This window comes from Balaenoptera acutorostrata, chromosome 5 (assembly GCF_949987535.1).
Source record: "Balaenoptera acutorostrata chromosome 5, mBalAcu1.1, whole genome shotgun sequence".
In the NCBI taxonomy this organism is placed as follows: domain Eukaryota; kingdom Metazoa; phylum Chordata; class Mammalia; order Artiodactyla; family Balaenopteridae; genus Balaenoptera; species Balaenoptera acutorostrata.
The window spans coordinates 36541173-36565621 of record NC_080068.1 but is presented as its reverse complement, the minus strand read 5'-3'; the positions used below and the strand labels follow the sequence as shown (position 1 = coordinate 36565621).

Here is a 24449-nt window from a genome sequence, read left to right as displayed (position 1 = left end):
TCCCTCCCACTGGTGCAGGTCCCGCCCCTATTCTTTTGTCTCTGTTATTTCTTTTTACTTTTGTCCTACCCACGTACGTGTGGAGTTTCTTGCCTTTTGGGAGGTCTGACGTCTTCTGCTAGCATTCAGTGGGTGTTCTATAGGAGCAGTTCCACGTGTAGATGTATTTCTGATGTATCTGTGGGGAGGAAGGTGATCTCCGTGTCTTACTCTTCTGCCATCTTCTCCTCCTCCCTGCTATGTTTTAAAAAAATTTTTTTTAAATTTTATTTAATTTTTGGCTGCATTGGGTCTTCATTGCAGTGTGTGGGCTTTCTCTAGTTGCAGCGAGTGGGGGCTACTCATCGTTGTGTTGCACAGGCTTCTCATTGCAGTGGCTTCTCTTGTTGCAGGGCATGGGCTCTAGGCATGCAGGCTTCAGTAGTTGCAGCATGCTGGCTCAGTAGTTGCAACACACGAGCCCTAGAGCACGCAGGCTTCAGCAGTTGTGACGTGTGGCTCAGTAGTTGTGGCTCGTGGGCTCCAGAGTGCAGGCTCCATAGCTGTGGCACACAGTCTTATTTGTTCCACGGCATGTGTGATCTTCCCAGACAAGGAATCGAACCTGTGTCTCCTGCATTGGCAAGCAGATTCTTAACCACCGTGCCACCAGAGAAGTCCCCCCACTATGTTTATTTCTTGGAGTTTTATGGCTTCAGGTCTTACATTCAAGTCTTCAGTCCATTTTGAGTATGATATTAATTTTTGTGTATGATATAAGATAGTAGTCCAGTTTCATTCTTTTGCATGTGGCTGTCCAGTTTTCCCAACACTATTTATTGATGAGACTGTCCTTTCCTCATTGTATATGCCTGGCTCCTTTGTTGTAAATGAATTGACCATATATGTGTGAGTTTCTTTCTGGGCTCTCTATCCTGTTCCATTAATCTATGTGTCTGTTTTTATGCCAGTACCATACTGTTTTGATTACTATAGCTTCATAATATAATTTGAAATCAGGAGGTGAGATGTCTCCAGCTTTGGTCTTCTTTCTCAAGATTGCTTTGGCTATTTGGGGTTTTTTGTGGTTCTGCACATGTTTTAACGTTGTTTGTTCTGTATTTGTGAAAAATGCATTTGGAATTTCAATAGGGATTACATTGAACCTGTAGATTGCTTTGGTAGAATGGACATTTTAACAATATGAATTCTTCCAATCCATGGGTACAGAATATATTTCTATTTATTTGCTTCAGTTTCTTTCAACAATGTCTCATTGCTTTCAATATAAAGTTTTTCGCCTCTTTAGTTAAATATATGCTAGGTATTTTATTCTTTTTGATGCAATTGTAAATGGGATTTATTTTTTAAATTCTTTTTCTGATAGTTCATTATTAGTGTTTAGAAATGCAACGGAGTTTTGTATATCAATTTTGTATCCTGCAACTTCACTGAATTCATTTATTAGTTCTAAGACTTTTTTTGTTAAGTTTCTCGGGTGTTGTGTATATAATATAATGTCCTCTGAAAATGAAGACAGTTTTACTTCTTCCTTTCTGATTTGGATGCCTTTTATTTCTTTTTCTTGCTTAATTGCTCTGGCTAGAACTTTCATTACTATGTTGAATAAAAGTGATGAGATTGGAAATCCTTGTCTTGTTCCTGATTTTAGATGAAAAGCTTTCAGCTTTTCACCATTCAGTATGATGTTAGCTGTAATATATGGCCTTGTCATATATGTTAGCTTGTCATATATGACCTTTATTATGTTGAGATATATTCCCTCTATGCCTGATTTTTTGGGAGTTCTTATCATGAATGGATGATAAGATGTTGAATTTTGTGTCAAATGCTTTTCCTACATCTATTCAGATGATCACATGATTTTTATCCTTCATTTTTTTAATGTAGAATATAACATTGATTGATTTGTGGATGTTGAAACACACTTGATCATAGTGCATAATCTTCTTAATGTATTATTGAATTTGGTTTGCTAATGGTTTGTTGAGGATTTTTGCATCTATATTCATCAGGGATGTTGGCCTATAATGTTCTTTTCTTGTAGTGTCTTTATATGTTTTTTGTATCAAGGTAATGCTGGCCTTGTCAAATGAGTTTGGAAGTGTTCCCTCTTCTGGTTTATTTCCTTTTATTTTTATTATATATATTGGATTTTTTTGCATAAATGGGATATTTTATATATAATTTTCTACTTGCCTTTTTTTCTTTTTTACTTAATATATGTCTTTATATATAGACATAGTTTCCATGACTACACTGAATTCTATCTTATGGATGAATTTATAATTTATTTAATAATTCTTTAATTGTGGACATTTCAGTTTTAGAATAAATAATGCCACTTTATATGTCCTTTATACAAATATTTGTCTACATATAGTCCTAGAAATATACTAACTGGGTTAAGGTATATTTTTAAGTTTGGGAGAATGCTTACCATATGTATATGGTAAAAACAAAGTTACCTTCCAGATAGGCTTTAAAAATGAGAGCATACTTCAATAAGTGTTGCTGGGAAAAGTGGACAGCTACATGTAAAAGAATGAAATTAGAACACGCCCTAACACCATACACAACAATAAACTCAAAATGGATTAAAGACCTAAAAGTAAGGCCAGACACTATCAAACTCTTAGAGGAAAACATAGGCAGAACACTCTATGACATAAATCACAACAAGATCCTTTTTGACCCACCTCATAGAGAAATGAAAATAAAAACAAAAATAAACAAATGGGACCTAATGAAACTTAAAAGCTTTTGCACAGCAAAGGAAACCATAAACAAGATGAAAAGACAACCCTCAGAATGGGAGAAAATATTTGCAAATGAAGCAACTGACAAAGGATTAATCTCCAAAATTTACAAGCAGCTCATGCAGCTCAACATCAAAAAAACAAACAACCCAATCCAAAAATGGACAGAAGACCTAAATAGACATTTCTCCAAAGAAGATATACAGATTGCCAACAAACACAGGAAAGAATGCTCAACATCATTAATCATTAGAGAAATGCAAATCAAAACTACAATGAGATATCATCTCACACCGGTCAGAATGGCCATCATTAAAAAATCTACAAACAATAAATGCTGGAGAAGGTGTGGAGAAAATGGAACCCTCTTGCACTCTTGGTGGGAATGTAAATTGATACAGCCACTGTGGAGAACAGTATGGAGGTTCCTTAAAAAACTAAAAATAGAACTACCATATGACCCAGCAATCCCACTACTGGGCATATACCCTGAGAAAACCATAATTCAAAAAGAGTCATGTACCAAAATATTCATTGCAGCTCTATTTACAATAGCCAGGACATGGAAGCAAGCTAAGCGTCCATCAACAGATGAATGGAGAAAGAAGATGTGGCACATATATACAATGGAATATTACTCAGCCATAAAAAGAAATGAAATGGAGGTATTTGTAGTGAGGTGGATGGAGTTAGAGTCTGTCATACAGAATGAAGTAAGTCAGAAAGAGAAAAACAAATACAGTATGCTAACACATATATATGGAATCTAAAAAAAAAAAAAAAAAAAAAGGTCATGAAGAACCTAGGGGCAGGATGGGAATAAAGACACAGACCTACTAGAGAATGGACTTGAGGGTATGGGGAGGGGGAAAGGGTAAGCTGGCACAAAGTGAGAGAGTGGCATGGACATATATACACTACCAAACGTAAAATAGGTAGCTAGTGGGAAGCAGCCACATAGCACAGGGAGATGAGCTCGGTGCTTTGTGACCACCTAGAGGGGTGGGATAGGGAGGGTGGGAGGCAGGGAGATGCAAGAGGGAAGAGATATGGGGACATATGTATATGTATAACTGATTCACTTTGTTATAAAGCAGAAAGTAACACACCATTGTAAAGCAATTATACTCCAATAAAGACATTTAAAAAAAAAGGAGCATATTTATTTCATCTTTGCCACAGTTAATATATTATTTTAATGATTGCCAATTTGCTATTAATTTAATAGTTGCCAATTATTTTAATGGTCACCAATTTTAATAATTGCCAGTACTTGAAACGTATTATTTTATTTTTCACCTATTTCACTACAGGTGAGGTTGAAAATCTTACACACATTTGTTCTTCTGTGAATTGTTTATGTCCTTTGTCTAAATATTTTGTAATGAGAAATCAATATTTTTATTTTTAAAAATTTATTTCCATATTAACTATTTTTTTACATTTCTTACAGATGTCATAACTAATTTGCATTGAAATTTTTTTGTGTGTGGTATTTTTGACATAGTGTAGTTTTAAACGGTTATGTAGTCACTGTATTGACTTTTCCCTTTGTGATTTCTGTCCATCTGTTTTAGTTTTGTAATTCCTTTTTGCTTTGAAATTTCTTTCCAATGTAAGAATCAGCCAAGAATTCCCCTATATATTCATTGTGCTTTAAATGATTTCATTATTTACATTTAACATATCTGTGTAGAATTTATTTTCGTGTGAGGTTAATAGCAAACTTGATTTTTTCCCCCATGTACTTTGTCAATTTTTCTAGCAACTTATGTGAATAAACCCACATTCCTCAGTGGTTTATGATGTTTTCTTTGTAATATACAAAAAAAAAATAAGTTTACCAAGATCTTTTTCATGTCTTACTTTTGTGTTCTGCTGAACTGCCTGCTAATTCTCTCTCTTTTTTTTGAGATCACACTGTTTTTTAATTTAACACTCTGTAATAACTCATAAAACAAGTTACCACCCCACCCCTACCCACTGGTCTCTTTTCACAAAATTTCCTTTGGCTGTTTTTTGGGGGGGAGGTGGGGAGAAGGGCAATAAGTAGTAGGATTAATGGTCTTTTAATCCCATTCCTCAATTAAGACAATAAAAACATTATCAGAACAGTAACCTTTTTTTAAATTGTAACTTGAGAGTATATATTCAGTTTATTCATCTAACAGCTCTATCAACTTCTCTGAAAATACATTTTAAAAAGTGAAAATAAAATACAGTTCTGTTTCCAATTTCTGAATAGTTCCACATGCCTGAGGATACTTTTCTTTTTCTTTTGCAAGTTTTAGCATTTTGGATTTTATTCTATGATGATATAGGTTGATTAATGGATTGTGTTTTAGGAATAAAAAATATTCCTCAATGAGTGTTTGATGGGTGTTATGAAATATCTTGTTCTTTTATTGTTGTTGTTGTTGTTTAATTTTTATTTCATAATCATAAACTTAACTCTGAAGTCCAGCAAGACTTGGAGGGGGACAAGGAAAATATGGAACACAAAGAAGTGCAGTGAGAACACAGAGATTATAGGATGATGCATGCAGACAGGGATGATGGGTGCTCTCCTGAGCTGCAGAAGGAATGGTGTGGTGGTTAAGATAAAATGCAAGTCAAATTTATTAGAGTTGTCCACAGTGGGCAACGATGATGTTTTCTCTGATCTTGCCATTCCTAGTTCCATAGCGTTCCACAGCTTCCACAATATTCATGCCCTCTTTCACCTTGCCAGGGACCACATGCTTGCCATTCAACCACTCTGTCTTGGCAGTGCAGATGAAAAACTTGGAACCATTAATGTTGGGTCCAGCATTGCTATGGACAAGATACCCGGGTCCCTATGCTTCAGGATAATATTATCATCATCAAATTTCTCCCTTAGATGGACTTGGTGCCAGTGCCATAATGGCATGTGAAGTTACCACCCTGGAACATGAACCCTGGAATAATTCTTTGAAAGCAGGAGCCCTTATAACAAATTCCTTCTCACCAGTGCTCAGAGCACAAAAGTTTTCTGCTTGTCCTTGGGAATTTGTTTGGAAACAACTCAAAGGAGATGTGACCCAAGAGCTCGCTGGCGGTGGCCATGTCAAAGAGCATGGTGGGAGTGACCATGGCTGGGCAGTGCCATGAAGCTCCAGGAGGGTGGCCCTTGTATCTGTAAAGCTATCTTGTTCTTATACTTACGTGATTTTTCTAAAGTCAAAATAGATTAGATTAGTTATAAAAGCTATTTCTAAAACATGCTTGCATTTTATGTACAATATTAGATTCCTTCGTTCCTGCAACAAAGTTTTAGAGCATCTTCATCTTGAGCCAGGTAGTACTGTTGTGGGTGCTGGGGATGTAGCAGGGAGCAAGAGTGATGTAATTCCAGTGGGGAAGACAAATATTACATAAGCAAATACATAAAAACATATAATGAAGTATAGAGATAAGTGCTCTGAAGAAAAGCAAAGCAAGGACAGAGGATGGCAGAGATGAGGGTGACACTCTTGTGTAAGGTGATCAGGAAAGGCCTCTGGGGGGATTAGGTGGTGTTTGCAGAGACTTGAAAGAAGTGAGGGAGTAAGTTATACAAGCTGGTGGATTCATCAAGGAGATCAGTGTATCCAGAGGGGAGTGAGTCAGTCAGAGAGAAGTGGGAGGTGAGGTCAGAGAAGGGGTCAAATGAAAGAGCTGGATTTTATAAGTATGAGAAGCCACTGGAAGATTCTGAGCAGGAGAGTGACATGATTTGGTGTCGTTTCAGTAGTATCTCTCTAGCTGCCAAAACAATAAGTGAATGGTGGTGCCATTCACTAAAAACACTGGGAGGACAGCAGATTTTGGAGCGGTGGGAATTAAGAGTTCTGTTTGGTCGTAGTACATTGCAAGTGCCTATTAGTCACTTGAGAGGAGGTGTAATTGGATGATGCATAAATCTGGGGCGCAAGTCCAAGTATTGGGGGAATATATGTTGGTTTAATGCCCTGGGCCTGGGTCAGATCACTCAGGGTATGTATTAGTTTCCTAGGGCTTCTATAACAAATAACCATGAACTTCGTGGCTTAAAACAACAGAAATTGTTGTTGCCCATAGTTCTGGAGGTTAGAAGTACAAAATCTAGCAGGGCCTTGGCCCCTCTGGGGGCTCTAAGGGAAAATCCCTTCTTTGTTTTTTCCAAATTCTGCTACCTGTAAAGTACTCCTTGACTTGTAGCTGCATCACTCCACTCTCTGCCTACATGGCCATATTGCTTCCTCCTCTTCTATCTGTGGGATATCTCTGCCTCTTTCTTATAAGGACACTTGTCACAGGATTAAGGGTTCATCTGAGTAATCCAAGATAAACTCCTCTCAAAATCCTTAATCACATCTTTGGAAATATAAGGTAATAGTCACTCTTTTGTAAAATAAAGTAAAATCCACAGTTTCCAGGGACTAGAAGGCAGACAAGTCTTTTTTGGGGACCACCTTTCAGCCTGATACAGGCAATGACTGAGGATTGAAAAGCGAAGTGGCCCTAAGACTGAGCTCCAAGGTATTGCAGTATTCAGAGGTCAGAAAGAGAACACAGAGGCAGTAAAGTAAACTGAAGGGGGTAAGTGAGGTGTAGGAGGAGAAAGAGAGTCACAGTGTGGTGTCTGATGAGGAAGTGCTTCAGTGAGAAGGAGATGATTCACTGTGTGATAAGCAGCTGAGTGGTGTAGAAAATACGGGCCCAGCCTTGATTGTTAGACTTGGTCGTTGGTGAACTTGCCAAAATTGTATTCAGAGAGTGGCATACTTGATTCCATGTGCTCCCCAATCCTGAATCCAGCTTCCACTGAAATATTATAATCCTGTTTTAGCTGTAGGATCCATGGTTGGCCAAGAACTTCAATGTAAGAAGTTATTTTGTGATTCCTTTGTCTCCTTTTCTTCTATTTCAAGTTCTGTGTGTAAGTATGTTGTGTCAATAACCTTGTTTCTTCAAACTGGTTTATGCTCATGGTAGAAATTTTGGAAATTATAGTAAGAACAAATTAAAGTGAATTATTTAATTTTAAATTTTAAGTGCAGCCACTTTTTTTTCCCTAGGACTTTTTTGGTTTATCACTCATTTTTTTGATTGGGCTCTGAGGCTTTTGTACAGACATCACTGAATTAAGTGTGATATGATTGCCCAGCAACAGGTAAAGGACAGTGTTGCTAACAATATATCACCCTATCTATGACTCTGGGTTGACTTTTGGGTTTCAGGGTGCCAATGTGATTGGCTGGGCAGGTGCCCAGTTGTTGAAGAGGATATCTTCCCAAGTAGAGGGAGGTTATATGCTGGTGGTGGGAAGGCAAATAGATCCAATCTGTTTGTAGAACATGAAAACATGTTTTCAAGAACCAGTGTTCTCAATTTGTCCCTGCCTCCGTGACACATTCATATGGAAAAATCCTTAACCAGATGTTAAAATGAAGGAAGTGATAAAAATTCTTTAAATTTCAGGAAGCTAATAATGGAATCAGGGAGATATCAATATTTTATTAATTTCTTGAATCTTTATAATGTCTCCATTAAATTTGTGAAAGACCAAACTAAGGGAGAACAGTTCTGAGAATAAGTTTAAAGTAAAAATTATCAAATTCCTCTCAGTCAAAAGCAGGTAAATTGAGATTGAGAGGAGGAATACAAGGATGGCATTGAGGGTGCTGTAGTGTGGCTCTTTGAGTAGATTCAAGGATAAGCTCCTCCCAAGATCTCCTCTAGATCCCCAGTTTAGCACCATAAGATTGTGATAATAGACTCTGACCAGATGCTTCTTTCTTTGATTTAAGCTGCTGTCTCTGAAGAAAGGGCCCACTGAGCTTATTTACTTACTAATCAGGATTTTCTCTTGAAGATTTGGCAAAGTCATTTCCATTTTCTATTATTTCAAATTATCTAAGTTTTATGTGTAAGTCAATGGAAATTGGAAAATGTAGACCTCTTTAAAATGTCAAATTATATGTAGACATTCAAAACCAATTATTAGTGGATGGAAAATGCTGTTCTGGTATATTAGGCCAATATTTTTAGGGAGTTGAGTAAAAACAAGGAGAAATACGTTTTAACTTCATGATTCTGAAACTCAGGATCTGAACTGCTAACATAAATTGAGATCGGTACTCTTATCCTACTTTTGACTCCATACATTTTGCTTTGCCAAAAGTCCAGATGACAAAAAAGCTCTTAAAAGTGGAAATAAGGAAACTTGTTTTATATAAGCCACATTATTTGTTAATATGTCCTATTACAGGCTGAGAATGGAGTTTTAGAATTTAAACGTCATTGTATTTATCTTCCAATCAAGCCAAAGTTATTGAGAATACCATATGGTTTTAGAAGATATATTTGGTGTCTTTGGGAACGTGAGGCTACTAAATAATTAACAGCTGACAGAATGGAGTAGACCAAATGTACTTGGAATTTAGCTCTTTGTAGTGGGGAAGTTTGTGGATTTCCTGGTTCAGCCCATCTGATGAGAAGAATAACTCACAAACATGTTAGCTGGTTGCATAGGATGAATAATTTTGCCCAAGGACATGCGATAGATGAGAGTGAAGATAAATTTTAAAGGCTGTGTCATAAGCTGAAAAAAATTAAAGAGGGAAATAATATTGCCAGTTGTTAAGCATTTCATCAGGTGCAGGGGTTCTCAACCTCAGTGCTATTGATATTTGGGGCCAGATAATTCTTTGTTGTGAAGTCTGTTCTCTGCATGGTTTAGCAGCATCTCTGGCTTCAACTCACTAGATGCCAGTAACACCCTTTCCCCAGTTGTGACAATCAAAACTGTCTCCAAACAGTGCCAAATGTCTTCATGGGGGCAAACTTGCCCCTGATTGAGCTAGGCTACACAGATAACCCCCAAAGTCAAATTCTAGTTATATGTTCAAGATATAGAAGGATGAAGGGGCAGGCTTCTTGAGAACTTGTGCTTGTTGAACATGTTATTGGGATGGAGTTTCATTTAGGCAGCATAATAATTAAGGTTTAGCTTCTGCATGTATATTGTATTGATGAAAAGTAGATTTTTTTTCAATCTAGATTTAATTGAGAACAGTAGGTATTGTAGGTGATTGATTGTCTTCTATTTCACCTCCCTCCAAGAAGCCTGACAGAAATATGTAGGACTGCCAAAATGAAATCTGTAGTAGGATAACATCTGGGAGACTTCTCAAGGTATGACTTTCCATTTGCTTAAATTTCACTACATAGAGAGGCCACTTGGTGACTTACATAATCTTATATGTGTGTCTTCCTATAGAGATGAAGTGACACTTTTGGCAGAGACTGTATTCACCAAATGCCTATGAGATCCTTGACTTTTCTCAGTCTCTCTCTGAGTTAGGTTGGGGCCATGTAACTATCTCTGGCCAGTGACATGTAAGCTGAACCTAACTTCTGAGCTGAGGAAGCTAAAAACCAGAGTGCCTCTTCCACTCTCTCCTTCTCCCGTATCGTAGTGGCTTTGAGGGCCTATGAACCAAACAAGAGCTGCTCCTTTCTTTCATTGTCTCTGTACTCTTTTTATGGAATGTCTGTTAGTTGGACATTGAGCTCTCTGAATTGATCTGCTTAATTCTTTTATTTTCAGTAGCCATCACTCTTTATTTTTCTACCATTTGGAACTCAGTTGGAATTTGGCCATGGGGAATAGAAGGTTCAGCTAAGACTCAAGAGCACAGGCATCACTGTCAGTTGCCTTTTTTCATGTAAATGATATTCTGGTGAGAAAGCCACTTTCATATGAGGTAAAGAGTTACTTGGAATGATGTTACACCTGATCTAGCAACTTTTTCCCTGAAGGAAGGTCAGGGGATTTGGGGAGTATTTTTTCAGTAAATAAAGGATGAAATAATGAAATGACAAGTGATGACACAAGAGGCAGGATAGCATGATCATTAGGAGCGTGTAGTCTGCTGTTCAACTGCCTGGATTTGAATCGTAGTTTTGACCCTTTATAGCTATGTGATCTTTGGCATGTTAATTTAGCTCCCTGAGCCTGACTTTTCTCATCTGTAAAATGGAATTCATTATAGGTTATAAGTATGTAATGTATGTTTAGCAATTAGAATAGTACCTGTTCTGTAGCATATAGTTCTTTTACTTTTTTTTCTTTCTCCTTCTTCCTCTACCTCCTCTTCTTTCTCATCTCCTTCTCCTTCTTCTTTTGGTCGATCTTCCCTTAAGGTGCTTCTTTTATTGTAAGTTCTATTTAGATGTTTGCTGTTACTATTAATTGGGTTGCAAATCAAAAGAATTATACCAAGCCTATGAGCTCAAGAATATGTTGAGTTTTATAAATAGCCTGTGGTATTTCTCACTGTATACTCCCATAGTTAATATAAATCAGTTAAGTGTTTTCATAATTCCACTTGCTTCGTCTTTCCTACCAGGCATATGACAATGGCTAACATAAATGGTATTTATGGTCAAAGAGAAAGGTGCCCTTTCCTCTGTGCCATTACAGCTCCATGTAAGTGCACCTGTTGCCAAGCAGAGCACTGGCTGGATTTCACCCCCATGCAGCCACTGGGCAGGGCACCTCTGTGTAGTGTTCAGTCTGCATGACTGTTGGGGCTCTGATGGGGGCATTACCCCTGGAAGGAAATCTGGCTTGGGAAGTTCAAATCTCATGCTCCAGGGTGAATTCTGTCAGTTGGGTTGGATTACTAGTAATTGTGCCTGATTTCCTTGTCCTTCCCTTGTTGCTCTGAAAGGGTGAGGGTGAGCATTGAGCCCATCACCTGAATGGCTTGGGTATGAGTGGGAATCCACAGGTATGTTATCAGGTGGTTATTATATGGATTTAAATACTTGAGATTGGATGAGATCACTTAGGTGTAGTGAGTGGAATAAGAAGGCAAATGGACCAAGGAACTCACACTTTCAGAGATCACGTGAAAGTAAAGGAATAGAAAAGGAGACTGAAAAGGAGACCTCACAAAGGGAGGAGGAGAGTGAGGGTGAGTTGTCGCAGAAGTAAGAGAAGAGAGAGAGAAAACCAAAGCCTACACTTTGTGAATAGCTATGCAGGCTACTTGGCTGTGCACATCAGGATAATGATTCATGATCCATTGAGAGGTGACGCTAGCATTTCTCTTTCCTCACTGATCAACCTCCTGTCTCGCAGGTAAAAGCCTCCGATGCAGATGCAGGACTCTATGGCTTTGTTGAATATTCTCTTTATGCTGGATTCCAAAGCTATGAAGCACCTCAAGCATTCCAGATAGACCCACATGATGGGCAAATCTGTGTTTCTCAAGATATCGACAGGGAAAGGGATCCAGCCACCTACGATCTCTTGGTGAAAGCTAAGGATGGGGTAAGTCTTTATGTATGAAATTTTAAACATACTCAAAAGTGAACCACTGTGTGTGTATTAGAGAATACTAAGGATTATCAATCAACAACTGGCCAATCTTGTTTCATAAATCCCTACCTCTTTCCTTTGCTGGAATGTTTGGAAGCAAATACCAGACATTATATCATTTCATCTGCAAATAATTCAATAATATCTCTAACAGATAATGACTTTTTAAAAACACAACTATAGTACATTAACAGTAATTCTGTAATAATATCTAATATCCATTCCATTTAAAATTTACTGGATTACCTGAAAATGTCTTGAGATAGTTGGCATGTTTAAATCAAGATCCAAATAAGTCCACAAATGGATTTGATTGCTGTATTCCTTAAATTTCAATCTGTAACAGTTAGTCCCCAACTCCTCCCCCTTACCTTTTCTCTACGGTATTTATTTTAGAAAAAATCTGATCAATTGTCTTGTAAATTTTCCATATTCTAAATGTGGCTGATTACATCCTTAGGATTCATTTAATATGCTCTTTTATCGTAGTTCCTATAAACTGGCATTTTGAGCCAGAGACTGATTAGTTTTGGCTTTATATAGGTGGTGCTCTGTGCTTCTTATTACATCAGCAGACACATACCATTATTTCATTAAGGGTTGCAGTAGGGTGATTTTTGAAATCTGTCTTTCCTTTTGCATTTATTATCTGAAATTCTTCAATTAAGAAGAATGTTTTTTTCATCAACTATTTGATTACACTGAAATCTAATTCATACAGGAAAGGCAGTATAATGCTTGATTCTTTCACTTTATCAGTTTTTAGAATAATGAGTTGGTGCGTTCACCATCTCCAAACATTACTGATGATTTTTTTCCTAGTTTGGTTATAAATTCTTGTATTTTTTGTATATTTGTTATGTTTTGTATGTTACTGACCTTATCCTTTCTGATGTTCATATTAATTGACCCATCTTGGATCAGTGGGGACACCTTCAATTTGGCTTTTATGTCTTTTTTGGGTAAACTTTTAAACTAACGTATAAAGTGCATGCAGAAGATTGCACAAATCATAAGTGTACAGCTCAATGGATTTTTGCAGAATGAAAACATACATAGGAGCAGATGAAGAAACATTACCAGTACCCTGGAAGCCCCTCTCTCGGCCCCTTACTGTGACCATCCCTCCCATCCTTTAAGGATAATCATTATTGACTTCTAATACCAAACATTATTTGCCTATTTTTAAGCTTTCAGTGAATGAATTCATACAGTATGTGTTTTTTTTTTTTGTTTCTTTTACAGGACATTATTTGTGAGCATCATTCTTGCTGTTGCGTGTAGCAATAGTTCATTTATTCTCATTGGTTTATATTATTCTTTTATGTGAATTTACAATAATTTTTAATCTGTTTTGTAATTGATGGAATCCATTTTAGGCTATGACACATAGCATTTCTATTAACTGTGTTATACATGTAATTTATTGAAAAAATATAGGCATTTATATTGGGTATATATTTAGGAATGGAATTGCTATGTCATAAGAAAATCAAACAACTTTTCAAAATGGTTGTACCAGTTTATACTCCCACCAATTTCAGTTGTTGTACATCCTCCCCAACATTTGGTATTTAATGTCTTTTTACTTATAACAGTTCTGTACCTGCGAAGTAGCGTATCACATTAGAGTTTTACTTTGCGTTTCTTCGATGACTGATGAATTGAGAACTTTTTCATATATTTATTGGCTATTTGTATAACTTGTTTTGTGAAATGTCTAATTCTTTACCCATTTTCTATTGTACTATTGGCTTCTCTTTGTTATTGATTTGTATGAATTCTTTACACTTTTGGAATGGAAGCCCTTTGTTGGATATATTTATGCATCTATCTTGTGAGTTCTGTGGCTTGCCTTTTCACTCCCTTAGTGGAGTCTTTTGAGGAACAGAAATTCTTAATTCTGATTAAACTCAGTTTATCCATTTGTTTCCCTTTACAGCTAATACTTTTTCTGTCCTTTTAAGAAGTATTTGTTTACCTTGGGGACATGAAGGTATTCTCTTGTTTTTTCCTCCAAAAATTTTATTGCTTTACTTTTCACACTTATTATTTCAATCTAGTGGAAGGAACATTTATTTTTTCACAATATGGATATTCAGTTGACTCAGCACCATTTACTGAAATGATCACTCTTCCCTCACTGTGATGTAGTGTCACCTTTGTCATGAATCACATGACTGTATATGTGTGTGTCTATTTCTGGACACCCTATTTCTGACCTCTTTGTCTACCTTTGTACTAATTGCATATTATCTTAATTACTTTAGCTTTATAATAGGTCATGATATCATGTATTTGTTTAGCTTTGTCCTTCATTTTCAAGATTGCCTTTGTTGTTCCTAACCATTTACATTTCCAAGTACATTTTAGAAACAGCTTATTCAACTTTTATTACATTACAGCAAAGGCAGTCTTCTCTATGCACTGTTCTACACATTTTTTTCATTTAGTCTATTTTGGAGACTTTCCTTATTTCTTTTTTTATCTGCCTACTACTTACTTGTGTAGATTGGTACTGCTAACACCTTTCTGGTCTAATCTTTCTCTTTTGAAATTAGTGGGAGAAGCTACCTACTTAAGACATGAATTGATGGGAAAAGATGAGTCTAAATATATTTATTACAAGTAATCATGTAGAAACTAACATGAAAATAAAGTCATTTAACTCAATAAAATTACCATGATGTATTTGGTTAGATTTAACAACCCCTCTCTATGTGGTTTCAGGAATTTTTGCTTCAATGTAAGAAAAGAAGTAGGAAACAAAAGCAAGAGTAAACAGAGGAGTTTAGGTTAATTTAAGTCTATGTGATTATTTAAAACTCAGTATATGCATACACAAACATTTACCCAAGCCTTCAGAAATATATTCTTAATAGACTTTGAGACAATTGTAAAAGGAGTCCATAACCAGTTTAAATCCAATACTGCAGTAGTTGAACATCTGTTTCTAATTAGTCGGTTTCTTTGGATGATTTTATAAAAGTATATGTAGAAATTATCTTAATAGAAATAAGATCACTTTATGCCAGAAATTTTTTACTGCCAAAAAGTAGTGCATTAATTAGGAGCATTGGCAGTGGAATGAAAAATCAACCTAGATATTTAATTTAAACCTCCTTATTTCTTTCTGTTTCCATATTGAACCTACTCTACACACTTACTCTATGAAGAATACCTTCTTTCCCTCTCAGCTCTCCAGTCTCTATTGAAAATTCAAATTTATCTTTAACCACACCATCCCTCCATAAAGCTTTCCCAGATTGAACAAAGGAGATGCTTTTTTTCTCCAGTTAAAAGGTATTTTATTTTCAGGATAACTGAGAAAGTGTTTACAGACAGTGTAGCAGCTTTTGCTACTTTTTAGAAATCAAAGAAGAGACAATCTTCAGGTTCATGATTGCTATGGTCTGAATGTTTGTGTCCCCCTCAGATTCATATGTTGAAATCCTAAAGCCCAAGGTGATAAAATTAGGAGGTGAGGCCTTAGGAAAGTGATTAGGTCATGAAGGTGGAGCCCTCAGGAATGGAATGAGTGCCCTTATGAAAGAAGTCTCAGAGAGCTCCTTAACCTCTTCTGCTATCTGAGGACACATCAAGAAGTTGTGACCTTCACCAGAACCCAGCCATACTGGCACCCTGATCACATACTTCTAGCCTCCAGAACTGTAAGAAACAAATTTCTGTTGTTTATAAGCCATCCCGCTATGGTATTTTGTTATAGACGATGATGTGCGTGAATATTCTGTACAGTGTTTGTATGTTTAGAATATTCTTCTGTAAAAACTCCTTGTTTTGTAGATAGAAAACTCTCCAACAAAGTACAACATATTCCAGTTTTGTTAGAATAGAAACATCCTTCCTGTGGGTACTTCATATTCAAGGTCTCATCCTCCTGTTGAGGTGATATCCTAAGCCCAGCTCTGTTAGAGATGGGAACTGGTCTGCACCCTTCCTGGTTTTAATATAGATTTTATTATTATTCAGGTATGAGTAAGGAGACAACTGCCATTGAAAATACAGATTGTTATACTCACAGATCCCAAGAAGAAGAGCATGCCACATTCTGGGAGGGAGTGTACATGGTGTGTGCTCAACGGGAAGCACTGGGTCAGTCAGGAGGCAGAGGGGGAGAGGGAAACTTTGGGTAGGGGCCTTTATTGTGGTTTCCAAGGGAAGGAATGGGAGAGGCAGAATAAGCAGGCTTAAGACTGGCTAGATAGAATAGTTTCAGTGGCCTGGGGCATAAAGGCTGTCTCTAGTTATCTGGTACCTGGCTGTGGGGTGATTAGGGCAGGTGAATAGTGGCTCAGAGTGTGAGAGCCAATAAAGGAAGTGGTTGGGAGTGTTGGTTTACATTGGAAAAGCATTCTCACCTGACCCCCTGCCAGTCCCTCCAGGACAAGCAAGGCCCTGTATGTCAAAGCATCAGGATACAGAAAAGGGAGATGCAGCCAACACACTGCCCTGGTGCAGAGTCTTTCCAGAGAGGATGGCAAAGGGCTGACCTGAACCCTGGTACGCATCAGACTATACAAAAGAAAATCTTTGCAGCCACCTTGTTTCACTCCAATTTCTTGGAAATAACACTCAGTCGTATGCAGGGAATTCACTACTCAGTTTAATTTCTGGCCCAGAGTAGCATCTTAAATCATCAAAGAAAGTTTGGGTCATGGTATGGGCTACTCTCAGCACTTTCTTCTCCTTTGTGTCAGGTCCCAGCATCCCAAGAAAACTTCACTCAGTACTGCTCAGTCCTGGGCAGAGTCCACATACTGTTGGTCAGGCGCCACCAATGTGCTCCTCCTCTTCACCCTCCTCCCCACTTTCCTCTTTGGTCATCACCTTCCTCATCTTTATCTCTTCCTTCTGAGTCTTTTAACTCATCTCCATCATTCTCCAAGTTTACCTCCTGCAGACGCTCTTTGTTTTTGGATCCATCTCACCAAAGTCTTCCATTCTTCCATCTTGTAGAAATCAAGGCAGTACAAGTCATTGGGGATGAACTGGAAGTCACCTGCTTCAAACAAGCCCCACAAACGTAGAGCAGCCTGTGCTTTTGGACCAGTATGATTTTGGAATGAGGACTTGGCTCCATCAGAGGCCACTGGCTTTGTCTGAACCCTCTTCCTCCTTCCTGTCGCCTGTGGTGGAGGGCTCTTGTTCAATGGTGATCATGGTCCCATCTTCAGCATCTGCCACTTTAACCCCCTCCAGGGGCTCCTGGTTGCCGGTTTTCCCACATCCCTGCTTATCACCTTTGGGTTTCACTTTTTTTTTGCTCTCACTTACGTTTTCTCTTCTCTGACCCAGCTGTCATAAAAGTACAGTTAATCAAAATCATTGCCCTTCAGGCTCTCTTCCCATTCCTCATCACAGACACCCCCAAGGAGCAGTGTCTGATGATCCAGAACCACACCTGCCTAAACGCCAGCTCTTGGAGTGAGCTCTATTCCCCAATGGGTACTCTGAGTCCACACCCATTTTCCTTTTCTTCCTTCCTCAGACTTTAGTTGGAGTTTATTTGAATGCAGGGTGTGTTTGTCTGCCTTTGTTGAACTTTTCCAGTAACCTCCACAGATGAATATGGTCCCCTGGGGAGTGATGGATCTTTGGCAGCCCAGCCTGGGTGTGGCCCCGTCCCTCATGGTGACAGCTTACTCCATGTGAATGTGCCCAGGTTAAAGGCATACTTGTCATTGTCCTGGATGTAATCCCTTGTACTGTTGTGGAAACCACCAAGAAGAATTAGCTGTGTCTTCCAGGCTACCGTCTGATACCTGCTTTAACCTAAAGGACCTCTTGATGATTTGACTGGCTCCCAGGTCTTGGGTGCCAAATGCAGGACCCAAAGATTTGTGTAGTGATAGGATCAATTCATCTTTCTCAGAATGAGCGGAGAATGACACATTCAACATTGGTGAGTGGGGGAATCACAGTGTTTCTATTGTCTGAGTCTTTTTAGCATCTAGCATTTAGAAATGGGCTATCAGAACCTCAGGGTCTCCTCCTTCCCCAGCACTTGGACAACTTCTTCTCCATACTGGCGGCTGTCTTCTCCTTCTTGCCCATCATGAGGGTTCCTGGTGGACGGGGCCCCAGAAGGGAGCTGCACACTCAGCCGGCCTGGAGGCAGGTCCTCTTGGGGGCAGACCTGGTGATGTATTTTTAAAGATAAATTTTAGAACAGCCCCAAACCATAGGGTTTTAACAGCTTCCTAATCTTCACCTTGTTCGGACCTGAAACTGCCTCCAGTGTCCCTAGTGTTTGCGTCAGAATGTATGAGAGCAAGCAACGTGTGTGTGTGTGTGTGTGTGTGTGTGTGTGTGTGTGATCCAGTGTGCAGGGTTTATTTTGCTATCAGCGTAATCTTTGTAAATTCCTTCTGTGATGAACTGTGCATTTCTACAGGGTGAAGTCTTCATCTGTCATCATTACTCTATGCAATGTCTACTCACAACACATGTTCCTAATCAAAAAGGTTGGTAAAGATGAAGATATGAAGGTTGATAACGACTTGGTAGGCTGTCCCCTAGAAGCAATCTAGCTCCAATCTGAAAAATTAATGAACTCAGGCAAGATATTTTAGGTCCAAGATGTTGAATTCTAGGCCATAATGAATTGAATTAAAACAATGAACTTCACCTTGACAAAGGCCTTTAACTGTACAGAATTACCTTGACAATCTACGTTTTTTCCTCTGATCCTTTCTGTTTCTAATATATGTCCTGAGAACTCTTTGGAAGAAAATTGCTGAGAACCCATTTGCTGCTGGTTGCTAAGAGATATGTATCTTATCAATAGAAGAATTCTTATTAAAATACCTAGATGTTCTGGGCTTCTTCTCTATTTATCCTTGTGATGACTGTCAATATTTTTAAAACTCAATCACTTCTATTCTACCTGAATTACTTCTGAAATAGTCTATTTTTGCTACTGCAATTGCTGCTATTTACCTCATACATAGAAGTCATGAGGATGCTATAAAATTACCTGATGAAAATAAATAATTGGATTACACTGCAAGTCAAGTGATTTTTCACAATAATTGAATTATTCCATGCTTATATCTAACTCCTATTTCCTTTTACTGTTCATTTTCTGTAAATGAATGTTTCTTTTTTGGTGTGTGTGTTTATTAACATTCTATCTCTATTTTTTGTGACATCCTGAACTCTGTAGCTGAAATATGTGTCTGAGATAAAGCTATTTCAACTCTTATCTCACCACTCTAGGCTTAGGGGAGGGTTGTTTCAGACTAGCAATATAGAAAGTAGATTGACATCATTATATATATTCATGATAAATGTTGGCTATTGAAGTTATGCTGCAGAGTTTGTGTATAATGCAAATAAATCTCTGGAAGCAAGCTTGCTAAGTAAAAGGGCAGACTAATTTTTTCCTTTCCCCCCCAGCTTTATTGAGGTGTAATTAATAAATTAAAATTGTATATATTTAAAGTGTACAGCATGTTGTTTTGATTATATGTACATATAGTGAAATGATTACCACAATTAAGATAATTAACATATCCATCATCAAACATAGTGAGTGGTGAGAACACTTAAGATCTACTCTAAGCAAAATTCAAGTATACAGTACAGTATTATTAACTATAATCATCATGCTGTACATTAGGTCTCCAGAACTTATTTACTCTACATAACTGAAACATAGGGCACGCTCATTTTAATTTTAATAGATTATGTTATCTCATTTTCCAAAAAGAATTCAAGTGCTTATTCTTATATTTCATTGATCACAACCCTGCTACCCCAGTTTCAGGAATAAACCATTGCCCAGTTGTCCACATTTTCTAGCTAAATTGTCTTAACCATATCTCGAAATGCTTGTCTGCCATACTTTAATACACTACCAGGATTAATTCCCAGATGTCTTAAATGCCATTTTGCCTCATTCTTACCTCTAGAAGTTTAAGCCTCCCAGCCATCCATCATCTGTATTCTCATCCCCATCCTGCTCTGTTCATCCTTTAATTTGGACCAATCTCCTACCCACCCTCCCATACTCTTCTACCACGCCCTCTGGAAATCCTGGTCCATCATTCAGCAAAGTCTCTTGCACACTCAGACTGGTGTCTGACTGCTTCTTCATCTTCTTGCCCTGATCAAAACAGGCTTCCCCTGAGGATACCGATTCCTCTTTGCTCTCTCGCGCAGCAGTCCATATTCTGCTAATCACAAGCCGGAAGCGAGGTGCTGAGGTGGGTGCCCTCCTGTTGCCCACTGCAGCATCCAAATCATTTTTACTCCTTTCTCCAGAACCAATTCCTTTTGAAGTTCATATTGTCTGACCACACCATGGACACTCTTTTTTGCTGCTGTCATATTCTAAACCTTGTTGTCACCAAGGACCTTTACATCTTACTCAGTCTTCCTCTCCATTACTGTTCCCTCCTGGAAACTTCACTGTCCATTTTTCGGACCACCCAACACCCTGAGCCTCTCAATTCCTTGTCTTTCTGGTTTCCAACCTCTGAAATCTTGACTTCCAGCATGCTGTATTCTGATAAGCATTCTCATCTTTCTCTCCACTTACATAGCACCTCCACTCCCATAGAGTGATCTCCTGTTAAGACCACTAGTTTATTGACCCGTCTTTAAAGTCATTCAGCTGCAAACTCCCTTTAGTTCCATTGCTCCACAGAACTTTCCAGATAAAACCCCAGCCCTATCTAAACCCGACTCTGCCTTTTCTGTACTTGCCTAAGCAGCTGAATGTGCCTGGAGAAAAATAACATACCTGCTTGAGAGAGAAGTCCTTATCTTCCTGCCAGCTGTTGGCTCACATAATTTGCCCTCTTTCCTGTTAGTAGAGATGTCCCTGTTTGCATTGAAAGCAAATCCCTCTGCTGTTCAGGCTCCCCCCATTCCAGCCTTCTTAAGGATCTCACTTCTGTAATGATTTTGTCAAATTAGATTGAATATCTCCCATAAGCCTACAGGGCATAATACTAGTGTCCTGGGGAGGGGGAAGGGTAAGCTGGGATGAAGTGAGAGAGTGGCATGAACATATGTACACTACCAAATGTAAAATAGATAGCTAGTGGGAAGCAGCTGCATAGCACAGGGAGATCAGCTCGGTGTTTTATGTCCACCTAGAGTGGTGGGATAGGGAGGGTGGGAGGGAGATGCAAGAGAGAGGAGATATGGGGATATATGTATATGTATAGCTGATTCACTTTGTTATACAGCAGAAACTAACACACCATTGTAAAGCAATTATACTCCAATAAAGATGTTAAAAGAAAATAATAGTAGTGTCCATCTTTTGAAAAAAAGCCTCCTTTTGATTTCAGGTACCTTTTGAGAAAACCGTTTTCTTCCTCTTCTATCTTTCACAGCAAATCTACTTAAAATAGTTGTCTCTGTTTCCTCAGTTTTCAGTCTTTCTTTGGTCCATTCTTCCCATCCCATCTCTCAAGTAAAACTGCTTTTAGGAACATGATTTACATTGTGACACATCCTGGGGTTCTTTCTTTATTTTCATTTTATTCGGCTTCTCAAGGAACTTGAAGTTGTTCTTTGGACACTGTTTCTCTTGGCTTTGGTGACACCACGGTTCACTGATTTTTTTTTTTTTCCTTAACAAACTGGACCCTCAGTTCCCTTCACCTTTGCTCATTGAATTATGAACTATAGACTTGAATGCATTGGCAAAGGAAAGCACAGCCCAGAAAAAGCTAAGAGACATGAAGGATAGATATTAATATTCTATTCAGGAGTCCCAGAGGCAAAAACAGAGAGCATGGGGAGTAGACAATGGCCAAAATAGACAAAACAGCAGGTAGTCTTCCATATCCATTGTTGGTCCTAGACAACCCTCCTGCCTTCAATATCATATGCTTTCAAGTCTGGTGATTTCCCCAAATACTCCTATCTTTCACAGCACTTCTTGAGAGGATTGGGATTCAGGTAGATTGGTTAAGAGTCTCTTACCATAATTTTAAAACCTAAATGATTTAAATATATCAAAGTGAACCACAACTTGTTGGTGGAAAGAGAAAGGATAAGACAAAGTTAAGAAATATTCATATACAGAATTTATGAGGTGTATTAGTTACCTATTGCTGCGTAACAAATTATTTCCACATTTAGCAGCTTAAAATAATATGCATTTAATATCTCATGCAGTTTTAAGGGCCAGGAACCTGGAAGCAGCTTACTGGGTGGTTCTGGTCAGGGTGTCTCAGAGGTTGCATGATCAGGACAGTCTTGAGGAGCTGGACAGAAGTTCAGTTTCAGAGGATTGGGAGGTGAACACTTGATGGAATGGAGAAAGTGAGCTTAGATTAGCTTTCACCACTGTGCTCTGTGGGATACTTGCCTCCTGAGATGCTCCTTCCACTGAGGGTTCTGTGGTAAATAAGAGTGGAGAACAGCTCAGGACTCACCCCACCCAATAGAAATGTGCCTCGGGAAGGTTCTGTGACAAGTCCTGAGGCCGAGAACCCATTTGACTTGGTTAATCCACCGTTTCCTTTTTGACTAAGGAACTTCTTTATTTGTTTATTTTTATGATGCACCTTTTTTTGCTACCTCAGGTATCTTTTTCTAAAACTTAGATTTGATCATGTCCTTTCACTCATGAAAGCAATAGTGTCCCAAGTGGGGGCTTAGGAGGAAAATATTACAACTTAGAATTTCATCGTTTTAAAACTTTTGTGGTATTTTTAATATATGTAATATTTAGCATAGTAAATGAATATATAATTTATTAGTAAATGTATAGGTATTCAGGGTGTACACGCCACACTTTTTACTGAGAGAGTCTACAGGTGTGCAGAATAAAGTCTATCCTCCTTAGCATTTAGATCAAGCTCCATGAATCTGACAATCAAGGCTTTTCTTTAGATTTTTCCCACCCTCTACTTCTCCCTCCAAGCCATGCCAGTGTGCTTACCCCTCCTACAACATGACAGAGACTTTTAAAAAAAATATCTTTATATTTTCTAGGATGTTATTTTTACCTGAAATATCTGTTCCTTAAATCTTATTTTTTTCACGTTTTAAGAATGTATTTGAGCAAAAATTGATTCAAATGAGGCCGCATTCAACCAGAAGTAGTTAGGAGTGCTCCATGGACAGGAGCAGGGGAAGGATTTTTATAAAGAAGATGCAGAAGCAAAGCAAGGAAATGATTGGATTGGCTGTAGCTGAAGCACTCAGATTCTAGTTTTTAGTTTTTAGTTTTGTTATCTACCTATAAACGGGACTGGATCCCGAATTCTTCTAGTTTCCTCAAATATCTGGCTATGACTCTCCAAACCACATTTCCAGTTTTCTCCCACTCTTCTGATTTGGAATCACTAAAACAAAGACTGCCTTAGAACCTCACTGGGAGGGACCATACCGGGTCCTCCTCAGTCCCCAGACGGCAGCCATGCTTCAGGGTCCACATCTCCCGATTAAAAAGGGCTCCTCCAGACTCAGACCTGCACACCCGCTGGAGCTCTAAAAGCTTATTTGTTTGTGAGGACCCATCTCAAGGATCCCTTCAGCCCTGAGGCTTCCCTCCATTCAGTGCTCACAGCACATCTGCATCTGAGTAATAAAGATCCACAGTCTTTTATGTGTAGTTCTGAAAGCTCTCAAGATGGAGAGTTTTGAAAACTCATTTGGTGAGAAATCTGACTTGAACCGACATGAGACTATTCATGTTTTTTGTTGTTGTTGTTGTTGTTTTAATCCCTCTAAATGTGTCTCTTCATCCATTTTGCTGCAGAATATTAAGTGCTTGATTATGGGCTGCCACTCCAGACCTCATTAGGTATAGACACTATATTTCTTTTATAAAACTTAAAAAAGTCAGGATTCCAAGGCAAATCTATCTGGTCCCAAGTATTTAGGATAAGGAGCCTGTAAAATCTTATAATTGATGGTGATTAGCCATAATAACTGCTTTCATACATATTATATCACTGCTTCCAACAACAGGCCTGCAAGGTGAACAGGTGGCCCGCTTTACAGAATACGCAGCTCAGCCTCGGGCTCCCTAACGTTTTTGAGACTGTGGTTCCAGAGGCCGGCAGGACCAGATGTCAGATCCAGATCTCCTGGCTCCAGATTGTCCCACTGTGCCACAAACTCCGTTGTATAGTGTTTGTCTCATAAATGTTAAGTCCTTTGTAAGCAGGACTTAACTCTGAGATGGAATCCATGGTTGGCATTGCCCGTAGCATAGTCTTTAAACAACTCCTTCGTGAAAGGTAGAATTTATACCATAGCAATACTTTAAAGGTCTAATTTAAAAGAAGTCACAGGGGCTTTGGGGACAGATTAATCTCTGTTCC

The 24449-nt window shown here is 38.4% G+C and overlaps 1 protein-coding gene and 1 pseudogene across 1 annotated transcript in view; one reads left to right on the top strand and one right to left on the bottom strand.

Annotated features, from left to right (window-relative positions):
* DCHS2 (dachsous cadherin-related 2) overlaps window positions 1–24449 on the top strand; it is a 309593-nt gene that overhangs the window by 133446 nt on the left and 151698 nt on the right. The window contains exon 2 of the mRNA XM_057546964.1: window positions 11893–12084. Within this exon, the coding sequence (XP_057402947.1) occupies window positions 11893–12084 (192 nt within the window). The remainder of the gene's footprint in view (window positions 1–11892; window positions 12085–24449) is intronic.
* LOC102999360 (peptidyl-prolyl cis-trans isomerase A-like) lies at window positions 5381–5873 on the bottom strand (annotated as a pseudogene).